Below are 23,874 nucleotides of genomic sequence, written 5' to 3'. Positions count from 1 at the left end.
CGATTCATTTTCAAATGAAACCTAATTTAGAGAAATGTGATTCTCCAAGAATTTCTTCTTGTAACAAACAAACTGTCGTTGTTCTACTTATATGACTATAACAATAATAAGTATAATGGACATTAAACACAAGTTATTTGGCTAACTTGACCATTCTGAATTACATGTCAGATCTCGAGCAACACGATAATTTATTTAAATACATTGAGATATGTTTATCAGCGTTAAACTCTAACAAAAATAGTATTCATTTATTATTACTTTCAGAAGCGAATTAGTTTCGTTTTTCTATCACTTCCAAAAAATAAATTCGTATTTAACAAACAAAAACTTCTTGGTATTGAAAATAATTGTTAGATACCGCTACGTTCTTCCAAAAGTGTAAGTGACATAAATTACTTGAGGATCGGTTCGATTCGAGCTGGAATCGCTGGTCACCCATGACGTTGACGTATCTTAGAATGAAAGTTGAAACGGATAAGACAAATGAGCCGCGATTTCGAACAGCATAACTCAAACGGGATTTTACGAATTCCGTGCAGGTACTGCATCAAAATCCTGATTCGAACAATAAATCGTCCACGTTTTATGTTCTGCACTCGTCACTTCCGTTGTCCGCGTGTTATCATCGGCGTGAGCACGTTCTTTTGTCGTTTCAAACGATTACCTAACATTACGACGTACCTGCCATTCTATAGTATTGTTTGTTCGACATCAAATATCCCAATCAATCATTTGTATTTTTCGATGCTCGTCGAGCATTCGATTCGATTAGTTCGAGCCGCTATTAGCGGGATACAGATTAATTAATAGATTTTTGGACAATCCAAGCTCAAAGAAACTGGTGACAAATAGAACGCTGTTCTCTAAACCAGTTTAAAAGTTTATGATATTTCCTACTTTTCTGACTTTTTAAAGGACAATAACAATCTCGTTGAAATATTAAAATAGTTATCGAATTTTTGTACATAATGTGTTACTGAAAGTCATACTGGTCAATTCAAAGTCATTGTTAAAATCAGCTAAAAATGCTAGTTATACTCGTCTTCTCTCAACGAATATATTTTAATTTGGCTAAAAATTTTTTTTTCAATTTTTTAATGAGGATTCCAGAAATCTACTACTATTAAAATTACGTGCTGTGGAATGACTGCTACAATTATTCTAGAAAAGAACATTTATAAACTATACATAGACAAAATTTTCAAATGTAATACTGTTTGTATCGTTCATTATGTTTATGGAATCTATGACTTTCCCTTATTAAAGACCAGTTTCATGGATACGTTGCATTTAACCCTCGGACTTCTGCGAGTTCTAATCCTATGCCGGAGTCATGTCTGACTCATGCTGATATTTCACAACAGTTTTCTTTTTCAGATTTTCTTATTTCGGAATAGAAAGTGTCGCCTTATGTCGGAATAAAATTGTACATATTGAGTCACGAATGAATGAATTATTAGCGGAACATTCGTTAAATCTAATACTTTTTAATAGTGTATCCAACAATTGGAGATGTACACAGCGTTTTTCTGCAACAGCAAATTTACCTGTGTAAATGAGAGGTGTGTTTCGTTACATATCGGAATACAGGAAGTCTAATTGCAGCCTGAAATTCTTCCGTTTTGGCACAAACGCATACTATTCATGCTCAGCATTCAGATGCCTCTTTCACATATCGCGATAATTATTCGAATCTCCTGAGGTTACAACTATTTCTCTCTTGCATCCGACGGTAAACTGTTATTGAATGTGCCAGTAATGGAGTCGCCACAGCTGTGGCATGAAAAACGTTCATTGCGATTCATGAATATTTGAGTGACACTTTTAATTCGTTTCCAAATGCGTGCTGATTATTTCGGAACTCTGTCGACTGCAAACAAACGCGTTTCTCAGTCTTTGACTAGAATTGAGTGACTGTGACTGTTCCTTAAGAATTTTAATAAATAATTATTCATCTCGCAGAAATTTTATAGTGCATTGCAGCAAAACAGTTACAGTTGAAAATAATTAAAAACGTAGTCACGATAAATAGTCGATGGAACGAAAGTATTTAGTCAATTTAATAATATTTATAAGTTTGTACATTTGTTTATCAATTTTTATTTTTAAGGAATGGGACACAAAAGCATCGGTTCGCGAAAATATTTCCAGTTTGGCAAATACAATGCGCAATATTAAAGTGTGCTCGAAATGGTCGAATCAGCACGTGAAATAATCCTGCCCATTTATCTGAAAATTTGCCATGCCCGATTTAGCGTGATTTAAGCAGACAAAATAATTATAATGTGTCAGCAAGAGATCCGAGTGTGAGGAATTTAATTGCAGTGTAGGGGGTTGCGCTAAATTGATTCTGATTGATATGAAGAGGCGCCTGATACTTCGACAAATAATCGGTTGTATTTGTTACCATTCATTAGCGTAATTAATTTACCGACCCTTTCGTAACGGTCACGCATTATGTTATCGATGCTTACACTAAACAGAACGCGAATATCTCCGAAATTTTTTGTTTTCGTTGACGACTGAACATTCAGGTAGTATTATAATTTTAATAGACAATTTGTCATCGTTTGTATCGAAAGAAAATTATTGCCGTCTTGTTATGAAATAATTATTCATCACCTATTCCACACATTTAATAACATTACTATAAAACTCAATAAGCACAATTTCATAAAAATTTGATAATGATTTCGTTTTAATATTTCTAAATGAAAGAGTAGCTCTACCTTTATTTAAGTAACTGTTTTCTTTATTTGTTAATTTAAGATCACGTTGTAATACAAACGCTATTAATTTTCTATTAATGAGTACAGCTTTAAATATTAATATTGCATAAGAAATTTCAGTTTCCAAAAATAATTGTACATTGAATGTATTTCGAAAGTAGTTCGTGTCAACCATTGATCAGACATAGGAGAGAAACCGTACGTTAGTAATGTTTCTGTAGTGTCATACTGTTTGTTTATTTTTCATTTATATAAGAACATACCTACGTTATGATAGTCAATATTTATAAAACTTTGCTGTAATGTGGACAAATGTATTCGGTTCTTATTTTATTTATCGTTGGGCATACATGTTGAAGAAGTGAATACATATTTGATCGAATATCTTGGAATGTGTTAGAGCTACAAGAACGATGTGCACAGGTAAATTGTTTATTTTTCAACGAGGAATCCACGTGTGCAGATAAATTCCAGCGGAATCAATATATTGAAAAGGTATATTGAAATATGAGAATTTCTTGTTCGTGTTCCAATTTTGTGTACGTTCTCAAACGCAGCTAATAATTTTTCTAGAATAATTTTTAATTTTCAAAGACCGTGCACGAAGATTGTACAGTTCTAAATAAATAATTCATAGCTGCGAGCTGACTCTGAAAGCGTTAAGATATTTTTATGAACCTTCCCCATAATACATTACTATCTCGTAAAAGTGCATCAATAAAGTTTCATTTTTATGTTGACGCAGATGATTCACCAAAGTAAGGAAAGTAAATATAAAATACAAAATAAGGAACATTTTAACAGGTATAAATGACTATACTGAAGTGAATGGAAAAATCCTACAATTATCTTACGGCTTAGAAACTCGGAAAGCAAACTCGTTGTTCTTTAGAACTGCCGATGGTGTTCCAGTTCTTCCTTGAAATTCTATTACAAATCGTTTGGACTACAAATTGACGAGTACTCTTCGGATCGCGAATGAAACTTTGTGATTAACGATGAAACACTGTCGCGTGTAGGAGCATGCAGACGTCGTTCCATTAACGGCGATTATCTCAACTTCTCCGAAATTCGGTTACACTCGAGTAGAGCACATTTAACGAGATTTAACGTCGGACGAAATCTGCTGCGCTGTGGAGGCTGTAGCGCGCAGTTTCCTCGGCGAAAGAAATCTGTATCTTTGGTTGTAAACGGCACCAATGTTTCAACTTGCGCGCCATAAACCACGCATAAAATTGTCAAGCAATGCATCTTCGCCGAAAAAAATATACAAACACGATTTCGCCGTTCATTGCATTTTTTGAGAATACTTTTGATATGTGCAAGATTTTATTCTGGCAGATGGCTAGAAGAATTTTATATAGTGCTCTTCGGTCTTCCTTGAAATTTCAAAGAAGGGAAAATCGTTTAAGAATTGTTGCAGATGTTACAAGGTCGTTTAAAAATTCTATGTCTAGAAGACTATTCTCGTTCAGATTTTATTTTCTACACGTTTATTGAATTAAGTCTGTGACGTTTAAGATGGCGTTCTGTCTGTTAGAAATATTATGAAAGATAGTTTACAATTGTCCAAATGCGCGAAACAAATGAATGTGAATTTATGGTGCGTCTTCAAAATGTGACACATGATTATGACAACTGCGGTTTATTCTAATAATCTTTCACCAGAAAGTGTAGCCTTTAAATTGATTGTACGAGTCATCGATATATATTTGAAAACAAAGAAACACAATAAAACATATAATAATACAATATATTCATATATATTATATTATATATTATATTTATATACACTATATTATATATTATATATATTTATTATATTATATCCATTTAATCTAATAAACCGAAATTGGTGGAATAAAATAGTAACACAAAAAGATGCGAATATTAACCTAGAATCGTTGCCACAACTATCAGTAGACTGCGGATTCTATACATTTCTAACAATAATAAGTAAGTGCAATTGAAAACTGTAGAAAAACGCGAACAATTCAATTGACTAATCAAGAAACTAATTAAAGAACGATATTACTTTCTATTTTGCTCGTGATTTTTCGAACTAAATACCGACACTTTTCGTTCGCGGTCTAGTTATTAGGATTGACAATTAAAAACGTATCGATCCTCAACAGCAATCAGAGAGTCCCGTATGTTTTCGGTAATATCGAAACTTGCAACTAGGAGCGCGACAAGCAGCAGCGGCAGCGGCAGGTGCTCGCCGACGAGCAGCGCGCAGTTAATTAATTATCCTGCGCGGCAGATTCTAATGAAGCGATTTTCTTGCGCGTCTAATTATGTTCAGAAACTAACGTTTGGCCATCGACGCATCGGCAAGAGCCGGCGAATGTTCCGTTAACGATGATTGCCTCAAGTTGGCCGCAATTCGGAAATAATTGAATACGACGAGTTCTAATCCGACGATGGTTCACGCTATTACCACATTTCCGAGCGGCAACCCGCTCTGAAAGTGGAATACAATTAACGGAACCGCACCTGCAAATACCGTGCTATCAGAATCTGTACACGGCCCGGCCGAGCGTGAGCTTCCGACAAATTCGAGCATTAAATAATACACGCGAGTGTTTAACGTCGACGACGCGATGCGGCGAGTTTAATTACCCGGCCGGGCAAGGAACGATCGTTTTACCCCCCGCGAATCCCGCGCAACTTGCCACAGTGGAACAAACAGGCATTCCGAGTGGAAAAACTCGCCTAAACGAACCGATGCGTCTCCCAGGGCTTCCGAGATGTTCACCGGGATCATCGAGACCACTCGAAATTAGTTTAGTCAACGCATGCCTCGAAAAGCGAGTGTAACGAATCTTCACGGAGATTTTGCATTTATTTCGGACTATGGGAAAATTTATGTAACCTAATTAGCAATTTTGTATTCAAAAATCCTGCAAAGAAAATATAAAGGTGATCACTGGTCTGCGGATTTCACGCGTTCATGGCAACACAGAATCGGTAAAATATGAAATATATTATTATTTAATTTCTGTTTATTATGAGTATACAGCGGGTTTGACGCATTCATGGCAAAAATGAGTAGGCACAATTCGAAAGAGTACAAAGATTGAAAGAATTTAAAAGTATTACTGTTTTCTGCTATTTGAAGTTATTAAAGAAGGAAAGAAATTTCTGCTTGATACCAGTTCCTTGCAACTGATATAGACAATTTTTATTCTGTACAAAAATCCGTAGTCTACTTAGACAATTTTCATTTTGCATAAAAATCTGCAGTCTACTTAGAAAAGTTTTATTTTGCATAAAGATAGTGGTTACATCTTCAATCTTTTTAGACGAAAAAACAAAGAATTTGATTCACGTACCAAAAAATGTTTAAAAGCATTAAGAACAAAATGATCTACGAATTTTTTGGTTTCACTGTGAAACGGCCGGGTCAGTGGACATTCTGGCCGCTTAAGAAGTGAAATTTAACGTTTGACGTTTAATTAATTGAAATTTAATTGCGCAGGATGCCGCAGCAAGTGCCGCAAGAAGATAACTCGCACAGAATGGAACGTCACGTGACCTAGGAATTTTTCGCGGCCGAGTCCTTTGTACGAAACTATTAATTTTTAGAATACGGAGGTGATGTTTCAACTTTTACGAAAGTTTCACGATTCTTTAGTTTGTCTGCTTTGCGATAGAAATATTTTAAATGTGATAGGTAGTCTTGTCGAATCTTTTCTATATATTATTGACGAAGAATGGTCCCGGACTATGGTACTCTAATTTTGGTGAAACTTTACGAATTTGCACAACAGTTGAATGCTAATGAAAATTTTTTAACCACGGTAATTCCAGTTCAAGGGATGAAACTACCCTTTAAAGATCGAACTTCGAAACGATTAAGAAATAGTTCAAGAAAAGACAATAAAATGGTTATAGATTTTAAACATTTAGGTATTTATAATGTACTTTAAGTATTTTTACTGTTGAAATGTCTCAATGTAGACAGTTTATGATCATTTGAAGAGAACTAAGAAATGCAAAATTCGATTATTTCTTCATTTAGTAGAAAGACAGGACTCATTGTAAAAAATATTTATAAAATGCGAGATGAAAGAATATGGCCATTATTTTTGCACTGTGAATATTCGACGTAAGTTGAAACATCAAAAAATAGAATTATTAGACGAGCAACAGACGATTTGATAATTTTATTAACTTTGGACCGCTCAATAGAGGTGTCTGTAAAATTTCCGGAACGGTCAATACGTTCGTCTTTCCTCCCTAATCATAAATCAACGGATTAGTCTAATTCCTCCTTCGGGATACGTTGATAACGTGCACGAACACGTACCACCAGAATCCACGTACCAGATGCACTCGGTGTTCTAGAATTTATACGTTTACATAAGCATAAATAGTTTTGGTTTCCCAAAACAAATTCGATACCTCGGTTCTGCAGCATTAATGAATCCTTCGCTGCATAATTGGAGGATGCAGAACACATTGATTGTACGGAAGCTGCCATTTAGTCTGCTACTTAGGCAAAAACGAAAACAGTGGATCAAGGTTCGTTTTGATATCTTCGAGAGATGTTTCATGAAAAAGTGTCCATCTCGTGCAACAACCCTGCCCTTTATTATTTCTGCATTTATGTTTCTGCGATCCGTTTTCTGTTTTTATCACGGTGTTTTCTCGCAGTGGATCTTACAGTTCTTTATCAGTGTTTGTGTCGTGTCTTCGCGGATTCTCTTAAAGGCAACGTATCTTTTTATAAAACGTGAAAGGAAATATTGTCTCGTGAAAGTCATAAATTCCTTGAATATGTTGTAATTAACCTACGGATTTTATAAATGTATGAAAGAAATCAGTAGATCAAATGAAGCACAGTAAAAACATTTAAAGAGTTTAAAAATACTGTAGTATTAGCTCTTGTTTATGAAAATTATTATGACAAGATATTATTACGACAAGTCATTTTGTAGAAATGACCACAGTCTAACTAACGAATTAGATAACCACGCGTATAGAACCAATTTTATTTCCTTCGTGCGCAATATAATTGCATTAATAATAACAATAAAAAAAAAAGAAAATCACGAGCCTCACACAGATGTGCCGCTCGGCGAGAGACGTATTAATAACAATATATTATTATCTTTTATCTTCATTTTTATATGTTCTTGTGACCTGTGCCTCAAGATACGTCTCGATTAGATTTTCTGCATTCACGACATGCATGATCGAAAGATAACAGTTGTACAGAGAATATATTTAATACTGACATGCATATCGAAAATATTTTTGCCGCTAGAGGCGACATTCGACCTAATAAGTAAGAGTATGATGCCGCTTGTATGTTAGTAGATACAATGAATTTTCATTTAACTTCGGTCTCGTGACAATTGACTCGGACAATTTTTATACTGTGCAAAGATTCACAGTCCGGTTGAACTGTTTCTTCGGGAGGAGAAATGAGTAGATATAATTGAAAACAGTAGAAACATTAGAAGCATTTCAACATACTGTTATATTATTTTCAGCCTGTTAGACATATCAAGAAAGGAAATAAATTTCTATTTCTCTCCAGTTTGTTGCAATTTAGGTAGAAAAGTTTTGTTTTGCATAAAAATCGGTTGTCTAATTATTACGTAGCTTTGCTGCCTCATTGAATGCATTGGCCACACTTCCACACACTTACCCTTGCGCAAAGGTTCGAATCGTATTCAGGCGATCAGATACATTTCGGAGCCACAGTATCAAAAACTGACACGTATGCCACGCGCGTATCGCATACGGGAGAAAAACAAGAATCAAACCCAGAGCGAGAGAGGACACTTCAGATTCCAGCCCATTGCACAGGACCACGGACACCATCGTCTCTACATCTCTGTTTCCCCACACTTCTCGATGTTTCACGTGTGCTGTCACGCACGCGCGCACGTATTATACAGGGTGTTTCCGAGATCGCGGTGCAGGACCGAACTCGAAGAAAAGAAATAATTTCTCGCTTGACGCCTCGTTTCAGAGAAAATCGAGTTCGAAAATGCGGAGAATACGCGCGCCATTAGACCGGAATCGGCTGGCGCGTCTGATCACGACCTACCGTTTCTACTTACTGAAAGTTGCACGCGAATCCGACGGATCTTCGAACTCGTTTTTCTCGAAAACGAGGGGTCGAGCAAAAAAATATATTATTCCTTCTTTTCGGTTTGTTTCTTTCGTATAGAACCACTACCGGCTTGTATCGCGATTTCGGGAACACAGTGTGTATGTACGCGACACTGTGAACTCGTACCATATATAATATACACATATTATATATAAATATATAATATAGATCTATATGTGTAATTGTAGAATCCTGCGTCGGATTGATGATAACGCGATAACATAATATATATATATGAATATCATATTATATTAATATACAGAGCGTGTGTATAGTAATATACATATAAATATTATATTATATTATGTATATATATTACGTATATATAGATCTGAGCTGAAGCTACGAAGCGTGAGAACGAACGGCTATCTATGGAGCGTTGCTATTGTGTTGCACAGAGTTCTTGTGTCGGACAAAGAAGCCTCGGGGGCGACGGAGGGGGGGGGGGGCGGGAAGGGTGGATTTCTCACGGGCGTAGGATCAAGGGGACTTTTCTTTCAGCGGGTAAGGACGGGCGAAGACGGGCGAAGACGGGCAAAGACGGGTCGAATATCGTGGCAATAAGGATTCGTCAATGCCGGAACGTCTCCAAAAGCGTCTCCATTTACCGGGGAGAGGGCCGCGACAGAATCACCACCGCCATTCCATCGACAAGAGGCACAGAACCTCGCAAAAATCACCCCCCGGGTTCACCGAGGAGAACGTTCTCGCCGAATCGCGCACTGCCACCGATTCGATTATTGCGTTCACGGTAATCGCCGACCGAACGACGCCGTTACCCACTGACTGCGTTCGTTGACTCTCCGACGATAAGACATCGCCACCACCCCCCCCCCCCCCCCATGAAAGTGTCTTCGACCCTTCCTTGCAATCTATTCGTCGGATTAAAGGAAACGTGTTTGCGCCGATCCCGATCGTTTCTAGACTCATAAGTTACGCGGGGTATGTTCTTTCCTCAATGATCGGATAGAGGCTGTGTCCGATTGTGAGAATGCAGAACCATTCGTTGTAGGATCATGTCTTTTCGAAAACGACTGTAAGAGTTGAATATCTAGCACGTCAGCACTACCCCAAAAATTATTCGATCAAACAAATCGAGCGTCTGTCGTTGTAATTATTCGCATTTCTAGCGCGCAAAGCGATCCCATAAACGATAGCAGTAACCGCAATGATGAAACTCATCATGTACAAAGGAAGGAGTAATGTAAAAGTTAAGTAATGTACAGACTGAGCAAATTAGATACTGATTTGAGGAACAGTTTAATCATCGCCGAGTATTCGGAACATTTTTTTTTGGACAATGTCTATCGTCATTTTCGTCGTTAGAAATATTAAAAAGTTACTGCCTTGTAATGCTACTTTAATTGTCTCAATAATGTTTAAGTGGAGTTAAACAGTTTATTATTTTAGATTTAGCAGAAGGTTAAAGGAACCGATCATTTTATTAACATTTTTCTGGAATATCATTGGCTCTTATGCTACATTCGTCTAACACGTGTATTAGTTTCCATATTTAGTATGCGTTCCAATAATTCAATCAACAGTCATACTCGCGATTTTGATCGAATATTTTGTGCCAGGGGTAGTAGAATAAAGAGTAATTGTTCGGCCATAAATGTAGCACTGTGTGTTTTACGATTATAATTTTTAGTGCATAAGTTGAACAGTTTAGCTAGGAATGTAGCGCTACAGAAATAATTTTAACGTGAGTAGAATAAACAGTGGAGTACTTAAATAGTTTGGCCATGAATTATTTGTTTTATGGTCGTATCTTTTCAGAAATAATCACGTAGAATGAATAGCATACAATCTAAGCAGTTTAACCAGTGATATAGAATTATTCGTTTTTGTGCCACTCCAGACATAATTTTAATGCAAACAGAGATAATCGAAATAGTTTGGCTGAGAATATGGCAGTAATCGTTATGCGAATTTATGTCTTCACAAACGATTGTAATGGGAGTAGAACAAAGAGTACATCAGGTAAGCAGTTTGGCTGTGATTGCGTAATTATCGTCCTTGTTATTTCGATTTAAATTTTGCGAAGAGGTTTATTAAGTATGTACTTCGTTGTTCCGCTTTCCATTTCACAAAGTGTTTGATCATCGTGCAATTCCTACAACGTTCCTCAAGCATGAATGTGCTTCGAAACCTCTTCCAAACGAAATTCATACTTAAGAAACGCTACGGAACTGCAGACTAAACACTTAGTGGAACACGCAGGGTAACCAAAATATTCGCAAAATAACAATGGTAGTGAGTACTTTGCTTCGAGATCTCTCCCGAACGGCTTAAGGCCTCTTAAGAACACCAATATTAGCAATTACGATTTTAAATATTCGTTAGAACTGAAATTTTTCCAAGTCAAACACAGTTGATTAGCACTATCAGACACACGTTATGAGTTGTTTCTTCCGATTATGATCCAAATGAGTCTAGGAAACGATTGCACGACATTATGTTTAAAATAAAATTTTGTTTGAAAAGACTCTATACCCGTGTCTTCTGTGGCAGTAAGTGTGCAGTGTGAAACAATTCTTTGTACATTTACTGCCACCTAATGTGCACATATGTAGTCTTTTTAAACAGCTTTTTGATCGTGTTACACGGGGTTGTATTCTTTCGACTATCCTCCAAACCAGGCCTGGGCAACTGGTGGCTCGCGAGTCCTCTTCCCACTCCTGAGGCCCCCACCATGCTCCTATGGAGTGTGGAAGAAGGGGACGTTGGGTTAGGAACCTTTAGGAGGTTCTCTCCAAGAGAGATGAAAGCACGGTGAGGTAATATAAAGTGGTGGGGGAATGTACACACTGGTAGTGGGGGTCGTGAAGCGACAGCGGGGAAGAAGTTGCCCAGGCCTGCTCCAAACGGATCTAGAAAACGATTTCACTTCACGTCACGTATAACATGATTGAAAAATTGTTTAAAAAGCCTGTGCACACGTGTCTTCTGTGGTAGTAAGTGTACACTGTGAAACAATTTTTTGTACGTTTACTGTCGATTCACTGCCACGTAAAGTACACGTGTACAGTATTTTTAAGCAGCTTTTTGATCGCGTTACGCGAGGGCCTACTGTACTGTCCGTGCCTCACAAGAAGTCTCGCGGGACGGCACAAGGGCAAAGGGCAAAGGGTGAAGGATGAGTCGTTTCTGTAAACGAGTCTTGTACATAATAAGTAGAGAATGGTTTTGCTGTTCAAAACGAAAGAAGACAACGATTCCAGTCAGTGGGCACCGAAGTTCGCGGATGGAAAGAAGTCGAACGACGTTCGAGTACATTCGACACCGATTCTCCCGATGGCGGTGGCATTGTCGGTCTGGAACGACACTTTCGAATGGTTCGTTGGGAGTTTCGGATATGTTGTACCCTCCAAGGACAAGTACGGTCGAAAAGTTTGGGACCAATACGAGACTTTGGTGCTCGGTGTGTACTTTGAGCGTGTTTATTGTGTAGTGGAGACAGTAGTGTACCTGGTTGCCGTCGTAGGTCCAGGATCCGAACTTCATGTCACAGTGTTGGTCGTCAAAGGGGAACCAAGTGATGTCTATCTTGCATGTGCTCTTGAAGATGCCCGGAGGGACGTACAGGCAACTGCCGTTATGCGTGACCACCACGTTCGTTTGATACGTCCCGTCGAAACCCTCATCCGCACTAACGTGTTCACATCATACATCGTTATTAATCCTCGTGATCAACGGTCCCGTTGTTTCATATTATTATTGTTTTTTTCTCTCTCTTTGTAATTCACCGATATTCGCGCGAACAAGATCAAGTTGAAGGGGAACGGAGTTCTGTTCGGCTGTGCGAGCCTTTTAATGCAAAAATGGTGCAAATTTATTTATTTATATTTTTCTTATATCTTATTATATACGAGCCCATATTATTGTAGGCTCATATATTATTTGCGCAATCGACGATTAATAAACTGCGGATTTTATGCATATATAACATGATTAGATAAGCGAAATACGGGACAGTGAAATTGTTGTATTATATACAATTTATTGAAATTGTTAAAAGTGTTATTTTGCATAAAGATCCACAATTTAATTCTGGTAAGAAAAGGGAGAAGAGCTTTTTTGGAAAGGATGCAGAAATGTTATTTGAACAAAATTATTAATATATGACGAATATTTCGATGACTGAATTTTTCTGTAAATAAACCGTAATCCTAAACTATTACCAAATAAATTTCCACACCTAACACATGAACTCAAACAATCACAAAATATATATCCATAACCTAGCAGTTGACGTGACATAAAACCATGAAATAAAAAAAAAAGACATAAAAGTCTCCAAGTCTAAATATCATGTTTGCCAGTGAACCAAAACACGTTCTTTCTTCCGTGGTGTCGTAACAGTGTCTTATCAATATTCTAAATGAATCAGTAGACTGCGGATCTTCATGCGCATACATAAAATCCGCAGTCTGTCCATGTAGATTCGCTGCTATAATGGTTTTCTGATCGACTTGACGTTTCTCTGGCTCGTTTCGTCGAGCATGAGCGTTCCTTAAAAACGATTACACCTGTCGGTTCACGCCAGAGCGAAGATAATTAAAGGTCGTCCCGTGCTCGTTCGAGCTGGTGTAATGTAAGAGTTCCTACACCAGATTTATGCAAACAGAGAACACCGCCAAAGCCATTCCCAAGATTAATTCCATTACGATCAAGCCGTTATGAATTTAAATGTAAATTATCCGCGGGGAAAGAGGGTTCGATCGAGGGGTCCCGCAATTAACAAAATAGAGCAATTATAAGTTCGTCCGTGTCAATTTCCTTTTGTGCCCGTTCTCCATTCCATTTAACCCGTTTCGCAGCCGACAAGAGATTTTCGGAATCACAAAGTAAACTTTAGTCGCGTGACCTTGTCAACAGTGAGCGCAGATTACGCTCGTTTCGAACGCCACGCCGCGAAGAGTTTGCCAAGAAATTCAATAAATTTTATTGACGTTATCTGCGAATGAACATGACAGGCTGGCGTATGACTTTCTGACAGTGTTGACAATTCATTTTCGTTCGACAAAAGAAAAAGGATAGGTTTTCCGCAAAAAAAAAAACATTTCGAAGCCAGCAAAATGATTCTTTGCAGCATCAGTTGTGTGGGAGCTATCGTTCTCTGTTAAACGTATCATATAAAGGGTGACTTACTTAACTCGAGCATCTAAAATATCTCGCTTGTTTTTTATGATAGAAAAAAATGTCAGTGACATATATTAGTTGGTTCAGAGGGGCAAATATTATGATAGGCAAACAAATTTGTTCATGGTTATATTTCTTGAGACTTCAAGGTCATCGAAGTTTTTTTACATAGAATGATATATTTTTACTATCGCTATATGATAGCCGAGGTCAAGACGAATCCAACGACCTGTAATGTTACGACCTTCACGTGGCCTTCATCATTCCATTTAAAAAAGCTTCGATGAAATTTCGAAAAATATAATCGTGAACAGATTTGTTTGCCTATCATAATATTTTCCCCTTTGAACCAAGTAATGTTTTCCTCTGAAATTTTCTTCCATCATAAGAAACAAGCGAGATATTTCAGATGGATACGTTTGGTGAGACACCCTGTATATGTATATATATATATATAATATAAAAATATAATATTATATTATATACTATAATTTAATATATAATATATATCATAGTTATTATTATTTTGTTTAATATTTCAGCGATTAAAGCACATATTCTGAGTGTTAGCAAGAGTTAATTCGAGTTTAAGCTGATTAAGTCCTGCACCGTTGAGTACGGTATATTATATTCTGTCCAAAAATCATAATAATCTGCAACGAGATATATTAAATGGAATTCGCGTTGACTACGCGTTCTAATGGCTCAGTTCTTTTCCCTTTAATACGGGAAAGATGAAACATTCCGCGACAGATTGAACATGGTATCGCATAAAGACAATATTCCATATCAGCAGCTAGTTACTTATGAGCAGACTTTGAAATATTTTTCCAGAAAAATTGTATTTCCTTTTTCCTCTGTGGTCATTCGTCCGACACGGATATTTTAAATTAGAAATTGAAAATGGATGTCGTTTACTTGTTTCAAATATATGGAACAATGATATTTAGGTTAAAAATTGAATATACTAAATATCCTCTGAATAGCAGCTTCGATGAGGAAAACATGAAGAAATTATAACGTTCCCGTCTTTTTTATGCCTGACCATAGAATTGGTCTTATTGTTCCGCGAAATAAAAAATTCTCAGAATGAATTTTGAATGAACGACACCGCGAGTTTTATTTTCCGGAAGATGTATTTGCGAAGGCTTCTTAGCGTGGCCTGGGGAATATTTTAGATGAAATGCGCCCAAGAAACGGTATAGTAATATGCATTCTTTTCACGAGACTCGGCGGACATAAACATTCTTTTATATTCTGTCGACTACGCACCGTGAAAGCGTAAGTTCACAATTTTTGTTAGCATATCCTCCGATCGAGGACAGAAGGAGCAATATTCGAACACAATTCATAGTTGAATTATTTACACAGAATTCGGCTCGATATTGTGCTAAATAAATCGAGTACGCTGATGCTTTTATCGTTGCGTTCGTGAAGTTCATTTGCTTTGGAAAGTCCAGTATTAAAACCCAAAAAATGTACTTCTAATTCTACGCCTAAAATTATGATTTGCTTTCTAATACAAAATTTTGTTTCATTATTACTGTACTAATTTAGGATATTGCTCCACAAAGTTTCACTTTTATTGCGATTTTCAAATGTTATTTTAGGTTTGCGGATAACCAAAAAAATCTGTTCCGCATATCAGGTTTTACGTTAATGCAGCGAACATGTACACGTTCAGAAATTTAGATATTTTTCACGAGCTTTCCGAGCAATTTCGCATCTGATTTACTTGCGTTCTCGCATTGTAGCGCAATTTGCGGCCAGATTTGCGTAACGCGGAATCCTTCACTAGTTACCAACGTTCTGAATCAATAGTTACGCAGTTAAACTTGCCGCGCTAGCAAACAAAGTGGCTTAACCATCGACTTTTCTCCCGTTCGAACACGCTGGAACGATGTTGGCGTGCAAATACGTAAACACCTGTCAGAGACTGTTCAATTACCAACGATTACCTCAAGTTATTAGCGATTTGATGTGACAATTATTGTTTACCCGCAACGTTCCGAAATAGCTGTCATTAGGACTGCGTAATAGCTGGCTAATTAGAATTTCTGGCCGGAGCTATTGCGAGGTGTAAATGATCTCTATGTGCACGCTGTCGCTTCAGACACCTTGTAAGTAACACACGAAATTATTCGGCTTTGCAATACTTTACATTAGAACTTCAATTGTTTTTCTTTTCGCTGCTAAACACGAATTACAAAAAGGAAACACAACTTTTAATTTTCTAACGCCGAAGAAAACTTTCGTAGTATCGTCTTGAAATGCTGTTTCTACACAAACTAGTCTCATATTTCTCTAATGATTTTTCGGAACTATAATTTCAATTCCTATGACAATTCTTGCTATTCTACTCTTCACTTTACTGGCCTCGGAAAATTCTTAAGAATGGATAACTGTGACACGGGTTCAGTATTACGAGCATAATCAATCCCTTTGCACTCGAAGCTGTTTTAACTCCAAAACGATACATTTCTTCCAACCTAGAATATTTCCCTTCTATATATATTTTTTCATGTTATGTAATACATACGAAAATGGTGCAATTTACACCTTATCTTATATATTTACACCTTATCACCTTATCACCATATTTGAAGTGTTTAGTAATTTCTTAGATACAAACAAATTTAATAATGTAACAAATATTTTAAATAATGATACAGCAATTTCTAATGGCGCCCTACAGTCGCCATTCGAGTGTTAAGGGTTAATTACTCCCTCTTTACCGAATAACAAAACGGATTGCTGTAAAGTGGAGACTTCAGTGCTCAAATACATGGTGGTTTTACTAGTCGAAAAAATTTTTTAATGTCGTTAGAGTCGATCGAACTTGATGAATTCAAAGAACTTTCGAAGCGAGGAATCATCTGTGTCGTACTGTAATTTTTGCACGTCGGTGTATGTTAAGATTCTTGCACAGATGCTATCTCAATTTCTCAACCCTGTTTCAATTTACCGGATGCCTCCTTAGCCCTTCCCGGTCCAAACCTTGTCCTACACAGGTAGCCAAAGCTGCATATAAAAATACAACAGAATTGCACGATGTTAAAGCAACTTCTGAAATGAAAGAGAGAAAACACTTCGGACCGCAAAGGGTTAGGAAAAATTGTAAAAGTTACTCATCCGGGAAGCGTCCCTTGCGCATCTTCTCCTGACGTATACTCGTTCCGCCAGGTGTTCCGAGCCAGCGATGCCAGGTTCCAGCATTGTCCCCGAGCCAATCGGCTTTTCAGTTTACAGGCATCGCCTCGCGTTTTAGTATCCTCGTAGAGCAAGCCGACAGTATGTTCCTGAAGGTTGCACACGCGGATACTTGAGCCATTACGTCCGGATGCTTATTACGACACAAATACGACACCATGGTGGATTGAACCGTGCGGAATGTTCTAGTCGTCCCGGCCCATTGAATCGCTCAATGAAAACACCGGAGCGAAAAAGGGGAGCGAGATAATACACCGTTCGAAAGTACTCCGGCGCGGAGCAAAAAGAATTTTGTCGCGGGGCACCTTTCAGAGACAAGCGTGCGCCTGGACGGGAGCGTCGTTGCTCTCCGGCAAGTTAATTGACCGTATATTCGAGAAAAATGAAGTAAATTAAAATCCCCCGCCGATGGAAGAATAGGATCATCGGGAGGAATGCGGGAGGAGCAGTCCGGAGAAAAGTGTGTTCGTTTAATTTTCACAAAGGGCGCCAGGGCCGAGGGGACGTTTCATCGAAATCACGTTTTACGTTCCCTTCGACTTGATCTTGTTATAAAGTTTTATATATATATCGGCTTTCTCGACAGAACAGTTTCGCGGAGTCGAAAATTCCCCCGGCGGGAACGGTTTATCGTTATCACGCGATATTTCGTTTAGAATCACGTTTCAGCTTTATTATCGGGCCCCGAGCGATTCGCCCACACGAATTTTATTTCTGCGCGGCTGTCGACCGCGTTCCCAACGTTCGATGACGGATCATTGAAATTACGGCCGCGCGATTCTGCTCGTTTAACGTATCGATTGTTGTCTCTCATTGTTGCTGCGCGCCACGCTGCCCCGCGAACAGCTGCGCGTGGTAACTGTAACGCGCGTCTAATGAACGTTGGTGATCTGCTACCCGGGCAGATTTATTTCAACGTTCACCGCTAAATTGAGAGCATGTGTTTTCTCTCGGTTGCAGAGATATCGACTACCGAACATTAACGAACATTAACGATTTCATGGGTTACACTGCTGAATTTTGGACAATAAGTAGGTCTTTCAGCCAGGTGCTTTGATGTGCTTTGAAATTTAAAATACGTTTAAACTTTACCTCGGGAAACCAGCAATTTTTACCTTCTTTTTATGTAATTCTGTCGATTTTGGTGAGAAAAAGCTGAAAATCTGTGTTTTAATGTTAGAAATTCACTGGTTCAAATGTTGTGCGTGTTTAAAGTTGAGCGATTGTAAGCGCTTTTGAGAAGGTAAGGACGCCGCCATGTTGGTAGTTACTCAGCGTCGCGCGTTGTCTAACGAACGGAGCCGCCAGGTGGCAGCACAAGCACACGAACCAAATCCCAATTAATCTTCTCGCGGCTCCGGTCATTGGGCGATATCTGAGTACATACTAATATGGCGACGCCCTTATCTGACAAAAACGCTGAAAATTCTACATATTTACATACGCATCATTTTTGAACTACTGATCTCCTAGGATTAAAATTTGGATTTTCGGCATTTTTTGGCGAAAATCGACGGGATTACATAAAAAAAGTTAAAAATATTTGGTTTCCTCGAGTAAACTTTAGCCTACAATACAGTGAAATTCTGCTTATGTGAACTAAATTTTAGCAGTGCCTGGTTGACTGAACTCTAGCTCAGCGCAATCTTCTTGTATCATAGTTTGCGGTGGGAGACAGGTGGAATCCTATTATACGAACCACTCGATTATGTGAACCAACATGTCTCCCGACGATCAGTTGAGCCCCGATTATCTGAACCAATTATATCTGAATTTGCAGTTATTCATTTAGAAGTAAGTACCTCCTATATTCGTTTTGAATATAAGTTCCACTAGAGAAATATAGGCCATTGCAGGAAATTAAGCAACGTTTTTGTCAACACACGGAATATTCTATATTTAACTTAACTACCCCAAGTATTTCTGTTGTTTCTGAAGATACAAAAGAGTTTCGAATAAAACTTCCACAAAACGAAGACCGAAGTGTCATAGCTATAAATACCCCTGAATTGAAATCACTCTTTTAGAGATTTCAGGGACATATTGATTTTCTAAATCTTTCGCTTAACCTCAACCCTCTTCACAGAAGTACACAACTTATGCTTAAAAGTGTAAATTACGATTTACGGTTTGAGATCTCCGAAGCAACGACTTTTATGCAAAAGATGTGCTCCCCGAGTTGCAGGAACGCGTTCCCTCAAAAAACACTTGAAGTAGTTTAACCAGTTTGGCGCTCGTTATTTGTTATACGGTGCACGCCATATGTAGACGTGTCCGTGCAGTAGATAACGAACAAAAGGAACTGCAGAGCGTTCGCAACACTCAAGAATTATAAAACGCGAGAGCGAACGGAGATTTAACAAGTCGCAGTAATTTAGGCTGGCAGAATAATTCTTGAGGTAAACTTTATAATGAAATTTTCAGTGCGGTGGATGAAAGGACCGCGTGTCGGTGAAACAAAAAGAAAAATGGAAAAAAGGAATAGGGACCTCAATACCGACGTAATGGTAAGTTCCACGGAGCGGACTAACAGGCGGATGTTGTTGTAAATTTCACGCTTTCATATGCATGCAAATCTCACGCGGCGCACGGGAAAATAAGGATAACGTCAAAGTTTAAAGCGATTGCTGGCTCGTGTCGGGCGGCCATTACCGAATCACCGGCAACTTCTGAATTCCCGTTCTTCCCGCCGTTAATACTTTCGATCGTGCAGATAGTTGGCGAAGTTCGGCTGGAAAGTGCGCTCCCAACAGGAATTAAGTACTTCCGAGTACTACTTTTGTGTAACGGAGTTTCGGCATTGCCTGCTTAGCAAATAAGTTTGGTCGCGGCTAGTTACGCAAAACGCGAAAACGGAAAGCCGCGAGGACAGCAGAATCGATGCGAGCAATTGCTCTCGCTGACTTCGATTCCAACTAATTTCGTTTTAATTCCAATTATTCGGATCTCGAGCAGAGCAAACTGAAAATAACCACGTACAGTGGGCGATCGAATTATTATCGAACACTTCGAAACTGCTTCTTATTCGAAGTTCAGTAACAAATGGAATTAATGTCGTAGTAAAGAGTTTGGAGCTACTTTTGTGCCAAAGTTGAAAAATCTTTATTTAAATTTAAAAGATAGAATACTTTATTTTAATCGTTAATATAAACAGTAATGTATTTATAAATATACGATAACAATTTACACTATTATAATACAATAATATTCATAAAAGTACGAGCTATGTTTGTGTCAAATAGTGCAACAATCTATTTTTTGGCATTTTCTATATTTCACTTTGACCGCACTAGCAAGCATAAACAGTTCATGGAGCAGGTTATTAAATGAAACATTAAGGGAAAAGTTAGAATTTTAAATAATGTCTCTTTCGAAATTGATTCTGAAATCTGATGAAATAGTATGACAAATAATTACTGTATCACAACTTTGTAAAGAGTGTCTTTTTGGTGCAGTTTATATAACTTAATTTCTTTTTATGCCTATGTAATTCAATTTCTTTTATTAACATATTTCTGCACCGTGCATCGAGCTTTACAACACTGTCTTTAATCTTTCAACGTGTGAAATCTTCGTTCTTCACTGATTATTTTTACCTCGTGTTTTGCCGTATGCATCATGTTTTGCTGAAAATAAACCAGATCACTAGATATCTCCTCCAGTTATTATGATGCAAGAAATATTTCGTAAGGAACTTGAATTGTGGGTATGAAAAGACGAATATTCTTTTCGGAGTTTTCACAGCCATTTTTACGACCACGTTCTATCGTCATCAAAGCCTGAGATATCGATAAAAATAAAATTTATGTTCGAGTTCATTTTTAGAAGTGAAAAGCCGTTCCAACGTCGTATTGTCGTGCATTGTTGAATCAATTTTAATATCGGTTACGATACGCTTAGCAGGAAAAATTGTGCTTGCGGGCAAAAAGAAAAATTTTTCCTGCCTCGAATTTAATATCGTATTCGTTCTTCGATGACGTTAGATGCGTGTAAAATATTTCTTGTTTCAAAATCGACAAAGGTTTAACATAAAATAATGCATCGCCGTCGCTTGTTAGACTGTTACAAAAGTTATCTACAGTTGAAGAGTCTGAGTCTCGATCTGAGGTTCGATTGTCTGAGTTACATTGAAAAATGAATCCTTTGTGAAGTATTTTTAATTCTTTCCTGTGTAAGTATTTTAATGCTTATGAGTAGGGGTGCATAGGACACACAGTTCGTACTCAAGAACAATGCGATAGAAGCACGGGTTGTAAACATTTACTGTGAACTATTTGCAAGATTTAGACCACACCTATAAATCCATTAAAAATAGTACAGTGGAGCCTCGATTATCCGAACACACTTGTATTCTGTAAAAAATATACAGGGTGTTCGACTACAGTTGGGAGACAATTTAAGGGGTGGTTCTCCATGGCAATATAAGACGAGAATGAAGAGTAAAATAGTTGTGATTTCTGCTTCATTTTTTAGTTATTAACCATTTGCACTCGAAGCTATTTTAACTCCAAAACATTTTGTTTCATGTTATACGTACGAAATGTTAGTAATTTATACAATACCGAAATGTTTAGTAATTTATTAAATACAAACAAATTTAATAATGTAAAAAATATTTGGAATAATGATACAGCAATAATTGGAATAATGAAACGCTAGTTAAATTCGATTGCCAGTGTTAGATTGCAAAGTGCTAAAACAGTACAGAATCACCCCGCACTATTTTGCAGGTTTATCACGCGAGAATCAATCATCCGCTATAGAATCACGGATAGCGTCCGGTGCGGAGAACGCCTCGAAAATCTCTAGTTTCAAAATTATCTCGTCAATGGAAAAAACAATGGGGTAAAACCGTGAGGGGGAGGGGGAGGGCGTAGGGGGAGAGAAAGTATAATGTTGGAGTAATTCAATGGGAAACGGAGGAACGGCTGTAATTGACACCAGAGAATTCCTCGGTTTTTCATACCGGCGCCCGGTTGCATAAACGGCCGTCTTCCCTTTTGTTCTCGACTGGTGCGAGGATGCATAGCGCCGCGACAAAACAATCGCGATGCATCGCACGGGTCTATCCTCGCTGCATTTATCTCGAGCGTTGTACCTTTCGAAAAATAAATGCGCGCAGTACAACGAACTGGAAGCGAGAGAGAGAGAGAGAGAGAGAGAGAGAGAGAGAGAGAGAGAGAGAGAGAGAGAGAGAGAGAGAGAGAGAGAGAATACAGAAAGGGGGCTGGCTCGTTATAGAGATGTTATGTTCTCTGTTTATATCGCCACGTTATCGCCCGGCAGAGTAATCGACGACTGATTCTGCACGTTCCTGCCACACGGTCGGATTTTTATTGAGGGCAATTGTCGCGTTGATTGCCGCGTCGCTCAAAAAAATAGTGATGCAATTATGCGACCCGATTTAAGAATTAATTTTCCCGCTGACGTAAGCCACTGGACGGTATTCGGTTAACAGTGAAATGTGTAATCACCTGACTGTCAATCTTTATGCAAATTTACGCGTGTTACGGTGGTTACCGGATAAAATACTATTCAGTGTTGTTAATGTATTCGCCTGAGTTCGGTTTTGTTGGTTATGCGGTTCGTAGTTTGATCAACCATTTGTTAGAAGAAGCGTTTGAAAAGCGAGTTGTACATATTACGAGTTGGCATCATCCACGTAAATGCGCGTGCAAAATTCGTCTTTGTCGACTGTAGAATCTTCAATAATTCTCGATAATGAAATTTGATAAGAACGAGTATTTTCACCAGCAAAACGAAGTTCCACTGCCAATTTATAATCGGTTTTACGTTTGCGCAAAAGTTCAGAATCGCCGTGCGAAGTAATACTTTTCCATCCTGCACGTACACGGAGGAAATTATCCGAGGCTATCGGCTAATTGATCGATTAGTACGTAATCCCACTAATCGTACTAAAGTATTTTAATGCACGGAACCGAGGTACACTGCGGCCGGAAAGTTTCCGATTACAGTAGAACCTCGATTAACTGGCCTAATTGGGAAACAAACGAGGCGAATGAATTGAGACCCGGCGAACGATCGAAGCTCGATAAGATATTGTGATGTAACCGTTGAACGAATCGCATTGCAAACTCAAAGACGGATGCAAGCCGAAAGATTAACAGAATTTCCGAATATCAATACGTTATTTCCGCCTTAACAAAATTATTAAATAAAGAAAAGACTTGCTACATGGCTCCCGCCATTTGCAATTGATGCGTACACTTCTTATTTTGCATAAAGATCTGCAGTCTACTTGTAACATTATACAGTGTTTATATATGTTCCAAATGATATATGTCCGTGGCTAGACCCGTGTTTTGGACATATATCGAGTAAACCCGGGTCGCAATATTTTTGACGTATTATAGGAACTCGCGTTTATACGGGAGTCTACTGTACACCGGTTACGTTTCTGAAAAGTATCGTACCAATTAGGGGCTGAAAATCCTCGATAGTTCTGGCGCGGATGCTCGGTAGATTTAACGCGAAGTGGTCCGAGACATTCCGTCGGGAATTTTTGCCGGTTCGCTCGCAGTTCGGTTGCGTTCGCAACGCTCTAAAGCGTCGCGGCGTTTATGAATTCTAAGGGGTGCACTTTCGACGATTGTTCCGTCGTGACGATCTTTGCATGGCCGGGTATTGTCTGGCTTC

General features: G+C 38.2%; 1 protein-coding gene across 1 annotated transcript in view; it reads right to left on the bottom strand.

Annotated features, from left to right (window-relative positions):
- Nucleotides 1-23,874, bottom strand: part of Nachralpha6 (nicotinic acetylcholine receptor alpha6) — a 471,989-nt gene that overhangs the window by 206,754 nt on the left and 241,361 nt on the right. The window contains exon 6 of the mRNA XM_076785216.1: nucleotides 12,334-12,514. Coding sequence (XP_076641331.1) covers nucleotides 12,334-12,514 — 181 coding nt within the window. The remainder of the gene's footprint in view (nucleotides 1-12,333; nucleotides 12,515-23,874) is intronic.

Source organism: Halictus rubicundus, chromosome 3 (assembly GCF_050948215.1).
Source record: "Halictus rubicundus isolate RS-2024b chromosome 3, iyHalRubi1_principal, whole genome shotgun sequence".
NCBI classification, from domain to species: Eukaryota; Metazoa; Arthropoda; class Insecta; order Hymenoptera; family Halictidae; genus Halictus; species Halictus rubicundus.
This window is presented reverse-complemented; position numbering and strand designations above follow the sequence as displayed.